At 35.2% G+C, this 6,767-nt stretch overlaps 1 protein-coding gene across 1 annotated transcript in view; it reads right to left on the bottom strand.

The window, feature by feature from the left end:
• The window catches only part of LOC107463028 (dynamin-2B), a 10,920-nt gene extending 6,975 nt beyond the window's left edge, over positions 1-3,945 (bottom strand). The window contains exons 1-10 of the mRNA XM_016081732.3: positions 3,470-3,945; positions 3,301-3,351; positions 3,081-3,201; positions 2,851-2,943; positions 2,400-2,461; positions 2,188-2,305; positions 1,696-2,038; positions 940-1,087; positions 371-472; positions 159-278 (exon numbers count right to left, since the gene is read on the bottom strand). Coding sequence (XP_015937218.1) covers positions 159-278; positions 371-472; positions 940-1,087; positions 1,696-2,038; positions 2,188-2,305; positions 2,400-2,461; positions 2,851-2,943; positions 3,081-3,201; positions 3,301-3,351; positions 3,470-3,610 — 1,299 coding nt within the window. The 5' untranslated portion in view covers positions 3,611-3,945. The remainder of the gene's footprint in view (positions 1-158; positions 279-370; positions 473-939; positions 1,088-1,695; positions 2,039-2,187; positions 2,306-2,399; positions 2,462-2,850; positions 2,944-3,080; positions 3,202-3,300; positions 3,352-3,469) is intronic.
• Positions 3,946-6,767: the final 2,822 nt, after the last annotated feature.

Here is a 6,767-nt window from a genome sequence, read left to right as displayed (position 1 = left end):
AGAAAGTATAATTGAAACTTATTCTAAACAGTCGGAGTATTTTTGAAACTTCTCGAAAAAAGAAACAAAAAGTATACTTTATCCTTATAGGAAAATGCCTCAAATTATTCGCAACTCAATTCATTGTACATATTCTACACATAATTAAACAAATATACCTCCTCCACGCAAAGACGTGATGGTTCTTTTGCAAGCTCCAAGACCCCTTTAATTAGAGATCTCAATCCCTTTTCAGGTGAAATAAGATATGGCTGATAACCATCTGCTTCTAACACAATCTGATACCAGAGAGAAATTGTCGCAGTGAGCAACAAACCCAAAAAAGTAAAAGAATAGAACACAGGGATTAAAAAACAGTTTTCAATCTTACCCTCTTTACATTGTTGATATCAAAATGTCTATCTAGAGGTAATTGCTTCATTCTATCAGGAAATCTTCCCTCAAAACAAGCAACTACTTTCCAACCAGCTCCCTGGCAGATAAAATTATATTAATTTTGGGGAATAATGCTTCAGTTTCTAAAGAAACAAAATAATAAAGGAAGATTCATTAATACAAAATTACAAATTGAGAAGCAATTTGTCATTAAATGCTTATTATTTAAAATATATTCTACTTGCAATAACAAATATAACATCAATGGATGCTACACAATACTATCTTTTCCAACTAGAATAGTAGAACAATGATAATGAAATTCTTGAATGCATTTTAATGAAATATCCCCTTCCTCGTATCCCAAATCTCTCAATGTTAACCTTCATAAAACAGGATCGAGCCCACAGAAATGCTTTTCAATGGACAGCAGATATGCTGTGGCATACAAAAAATAGATGAAGGTATAAAATATTTGGCAATACAGAAACAGCAATACAAATACTATACAACATAAAAACAAAACTTCAAATTCAAACAAAATATATAATCGTGACAACATACCTCACCAGTGGTAATGTGCTGTAGAAACCTATCCTCAAATTCACGGCAAAGTTCCAAGGCTATAGCACGTGTGCCCTCTGAAGTGGAGACCAATGACTCACCAAGCCTTGCCAATTCATCCTGAACTATCTGAGACTTCCCTTGTAACCTTTTAACATTATATCATACAAAACATATTAATGGAGTTCACTTTCTAATAACTGACATTTGCAAATGTGAAATTTATTTGTAGAAAGCAATTACGCGGTCAATGTTTTCCCTAATAACAAGAACACCAATCACATAATCGCCAAGGTAGTTATGTGAGTGGATTTTAATACTATTTTAGAGTTTGGACATTGTCTAGTGAACATCTCACAAGTAGGAGGGAGATTGCTCAAAAGGTTACAAAAATTTCCACCAGATATCAGAAGCAATAAGTACAAATCAGAGAACTCAAATCATGTCTATAAAAAGGCAAACATACACTGGCTATTGCAACTACAACAAAAAGAATAATTTAAGTTTCATTTTTTAAGCAATCCAATCCTCATCAATAACTTCTAAAAATCACAAATCATTTAGCTTTAGACAGTTATACACATTGTAAACAAAATAAAGAAGTTACTAAAAAAAGATTATGACTTTACATATATGGCAATAAACAACAAACATCAATTTTATTGTAAAAGTCAAGCTTAGGTTCCAGTAAAATCAAGAACCAATAAAATAGGATATTCAATAAGAAAATTTCATGTTGTACCACATGGAAATTACCCGGAAAGAAGGTTAGGGAGCCGAAGCCGCATACGATTCTGAATCTGCTGTGCTAGAGCATCCACTAAAGCTATCCTTCCAAGCTTATTTTGCGGAGCTCCAGTCAGTATGGACTTGAGGCTTTCACTCTCCGCTCTCCAAGCAGTTTCTAAAGAGTTTTCAGCACCAGCAGATCCAGACTGTGCTGTAGCTATTGAAACTGATTGACCAATCAAAGCAACCCATGGAATATCTGATGCTTTTGCAGGACCCTGATTCAATAGGAGTGCTTGAACTGCAGCCAGTGACTTCTGATCATTTGCAGCTTGATCTATTTTACTAATAACACCAATGGTTCTGGTACCTATGTTAAATTAATTTACTTATTGAGTGCACTATTGGTATCAACAGCAAACCAAAAATTGTAAAAAGAATGAAAAAGTTTTAAGGAGCATAATTCCACAAATTGCTATGTAGCAATACTCTTAAACAGGGAAAGTGCAAATAGTACACCTTCTCCATCATATTCCTTTGCAACTCTCAGGGCTCGAGAAGATGCGACTTCAGGTGCTTGAGATGCAGGTATAATAACAAGCAAAATGGCATCATTGTGCTCCGCATATTCACTAATCTATACATTGAACAAAGTAAGCAACATAAGAATATCAACACTGCCAGATGAAATAAATTTACAGAAGCAATTAGCAAATGAGGCCATCCATTACCATCAAATCATCCATGATGCGCTGATCCAACCCAGGTAAATCAAGCAACTTCAGAGGTGGTGCTGGGATGGAAAGGCATTACAAAGAGTGTTAAGATGCAGAACAAAGTAAAAGGGAAGAAGGAGGAAGACGGCACATAAAAACCACCACCAAAAAGAAAAAAGAAGGAAAATTGATGCAGCAGGTTCAAAATCTCATACAAGCCAACTACCAGTAGTTATCTGATACCACAATTAAGTACGCAGACATTGCATGCAACACCAAGAAACTTTGAATTTTCAGAAAGCTACATCAATCTCAAAACAAATCACACTGAACCAAATTTCCAATGTTAGCACAGAGCTATGCATATTACCATCACACTTGCCAAACCAATGAACTTTTATTTCACTAGTTCTAAAATAACAGCACATAGCAACCAACAATAATCACAAATGCCAGATCACCAAACCTGTACTCGTCCGCAGCTTCAAATGTATCTGATCTCGGCTCTTGCCAGAAGAGCCCTTACTCAGTCTATCCTGCAAAGAATGCCTCAAAGCACCTGCAGCAGTGAAAACAAGTAAAACCCCAAATCTGTACAGATCAGAAACTTGTGTTCATATGACTAAGAGCAAAAACGGTGACGTTCAAAAATCAAGCAACGAAAACACAAAACGAGAGAAGAGAAGAGCAACTAACTTGCGGAGACTTGCTGGGACTTATTGTCGATCTGCAATATAATGGATTTGCTACTCAAAGCAGTGTCTCGCTGAAGATCAATGCATATAGGAGCACGCGTAGCTCCATTTTCACCAGTAGGCTGAAAAAAATTAAATAAAAGTAAGAACCAGCTCCAACTTCAGTTCAATTTTACAATAATAGGTAAGGGATCGAAGAGAGCGTGAGAATTCGAGCTTGCCAATACGGGATGCCCAATCAAACTGTTCAATACAGCGGATTTACCAGCACCCTACAAAATTGGAACATGAGCGCACACACGCTGAGAGAAGATAAAACAACGTGGTATTCAGAAGAAAGAAAAAACATAGCTGCTAGAGGAATATGAAGTTCTCTTTTTTGGTACTCACAACATTGCCGAGTGCTACGACGTTGAGGAAAGTGGAGGGCCTTCTAGAAGATGAAGCGTCGTCGACGTCTTCGTCGGCGAGTAGCGCCGCCGCTTGGCGCATCGAATCGGCCAGCTCCGACAAGTCCTCGATCGCAGCCATCGATCACTCGAAAGCACCCAAGGTTAAAACAAAGTGAAGACCCTTTGAAATCAGAATCGAACACTTGACGGTTATATATTTAGGGATCGATCGAGATCGAGATCGAGATCGAACCCTAGTTTGCGATCTGCGAAGACGTTTTCCGCTCAGATCTCTGAGTCTTCTCCCTCTCTGTAAGATTTCAAGGAACTTGGGGTTTGCCTCTTCTAACTAAATAAATTGAAGGTAGATTCTCTGAAAATTCAAAAAAGTACGCAGTCGCTCTCTCTCTCTCTCTCTCTCTCTCTCTCTAAGCGTCCGCGTTTTGAAATGGTTGTCTCGGTGTCGGACTTCTCAGTCGTCTTTGTGACGTCGTTTTATTTTGAATTGTGTTCTGTTTTTAACTTTTAACTCTAGACATAAACTTCAGTCCGTGAAGAAAAAAAATAAAAACTACACTACATCCCAAGCACTTTTCATTTTTGGAATTAGGTTGACAAAGATGATTTGTTGGATGAAAAATATTAGATTTTTATCAAAATTTATTGATTTTGATTATGAATTATGTTACCTAGATTATTTCTTTATCAATAATAGGTTTACCATTGTAATTATTTTTTAGTGAGAGTACAAAAAAAAGTACATAGTATATAAGGTGTAATAACTCAACAAATATTTTCTAAGGGGAATTTTCATTCTCTCTAATAATGAGAAGAACCTATCTCTCTCCCTCTCTTAATCCTTTCCGATTCATCAACCATCAACATCACAGCTTGAACAGCTTAGGGCATGAGATTTTCTTCATGGTGCGGTGAGCGTGGAGAGCAACCAAGCTGTGAATAAAAAAAAAATGTTGTGAATTGAGATCAATCCAATTTTGCCATTCTCTTTCTATCCCTAATTTTTCTTTCGACATTTTCTTTCCCCTATTCTTATCTCTTCCTTCAAACTCATCCAATAGAGTTTGATGAGAGGCTATTTCGCAAGATTCTTTCTTGGTGAACATAGTTGTTCCGATCAACGAGTTGGAAGGAAGAAGACAGCTGGATGTCAACACTGCCTTCCTTCATGGAGATTTGGACAAAGAAGTTTATATGAAGATACCACCCGGTTTGGCTGTGTCACAACCAGGTTTGGTTTGTAAATTGCAAAAATCTCTATATGGGCTTAAGCAAGCAAGCAGGCAATGGAACATTAAGCTCACTCAGACTCTTGTGGATGCTGGTTATAAGCAGTTTTTTGATGATCATTCACTCTTCATTAAGAAACAATCTCAAAGCTTCACTGCCATTCTAGTATATGTTGATGACTTGGTTTTAACCGGGAATGACATTGGTGAAATCAATTCCATCAAGCAAGATTTGGATGACAAATTCAAAATAAAGGATCTTGGTGATCTCAAATACTTCTTGGGAATGGAAGTAGCACGCTCTAACTCTGGAATTCACATTTATCAGCGGAAGTACACCATGGACCTTCTCAGAGATTTTGGTTATCTAGATTGCAAGCCTCTCTCTACTCCATTTGATTATAGTCAGAAACTTTCAAAGGAATCAGGTACCATTTTAACAGACAACACTGTTTACAGACAACTCATCGGCCGACTCCTTTACCTCACAAATACTAAACCCGATATCTCTTATGCTGTGGGACGTTTGAGCCAATTTTTGGACTGTGCAACAACTTCTCACCTACAGGCTGCTTTTCGTGTACTCCGATTATAGGTCTCTTGCTGTTGCCACTTGTGAAGCTAGTTGGTTATCTTTCTTAATGGATTTCATTGGCTTGCCGCTTCAAAAGTCTATCACTCTATTCTGTGACAACCAGTCAGCCATTCACATTGCCAATAATCTCATTTTTCATGAAAGAACTAAACACATTGAAGTGGACTGCCACATTGTTCGTGAAAAGCATTTGTCTGGTCTCATTCATCTTATGCAATTCATTCCAAAGATCAATTTGCTGATTTTTTTTTTTACCAAAACTCTGCCACCGAGTCCTTTTCTTGCTAATGTTTCTAAGTTAGGATTGTTAGATTTACACAATTCTAGCTTGCGAGAGGGTGTTACCTAGATTATTTCTTTATCAATAATAGGCTTACCATTGTAATTATTTTTTAGTGAGTATACATAAAGAGTACATAATATATAAGGTGTAATAAATCAACAAATATTGTACATAGTATATAAGGTGTAATAACTCAACAAATATTTTCTAAGGGGGAATTTTCATTCTCTCCAATAATGAGAATAACATATCTCTCTCCCTCTCTTAATCCTTTCCGATTCATCAAACCATCAACATCACAGCTTGAACAGCTTAGGGCATGAGATTTTCTTCAAATTAGTTATCAATATTTAAAAATATAAAATAAATTAGATTAAAAGTTAACAATTTATTTAAAAAATTTTAATAATATAAAATTGAATTGAATTTTAATATTTAAAAGAAATGAATAAAATTATAAAATTGAATTGAATTTCATATTTATCAAATAAATTAAAATTTTATAGTGGACAATTTATACTTTATTAATATACCATCATATTTAAATAATAAATATACTTATTTATTAAATTATATAATTCAATTAAAACCTTGTATTTTTTAAGTTTTAACTAAAAAAATTTTCAACTAAAATTTGTTCTAGATCTACTATACATTTAAATAATATTGTCATCCAAATCCAAGTAAATAGATTTAATACCAACAAAAACTATTATCATTAAAAAGAGCGTGATTACAGACCCATGCATCATTTATGTTATCGTTGTCATGTTCTTTTTCTTTATATTCCTCCTCTTCCTTTTCTTTCTCTTTCTCCTTCTTCTGCTATTTTTCCTTTTCTATCTCATTCTCCTTCTCCTTCTTCGCGAAGATCCTTCTCCTTATCATTCTTTTGTTGCTGCTGTAGAAAGTGAAGGAGGAAGAGAAGAAAGAATTTTGAATTGTGCATGAGAACAAATTCAAATGTACCTTAATTGACTCCAAAATGAACCGAAATTATATAATAATTGTGACACAATTAACTCAGAAATGAACCTAAATTACATAATAAACTGCGACACAATTAACTAAAAAATAAATTGAAATTACATAACAATTGTGACACAATTAACTCAGAAATGAACCGAAATTTACTATCACGATTGCGATACATAAACCCAGTTCGAAAAAC

This window comes from Arachis duranensis, chromosome 8 (genome assembly GCF_000817695.3).
Source record: "Arachis duranensis cultivar V14167 chromosome 8, aradu.V14167.gnm2.J7QH, whole genome shotgun sequence".
NCBI lineage: Eukaryota > Viridiplantae > Streptophyta > Magnoliopsida > Fabales > Fabaceae > Arachis > Arachis duranensis.
The sequence above is the reverse complement of the archived record's forward strand: the minus strand, read 5'-3'. Positions and strand labels throughout refer to the sequence as shown.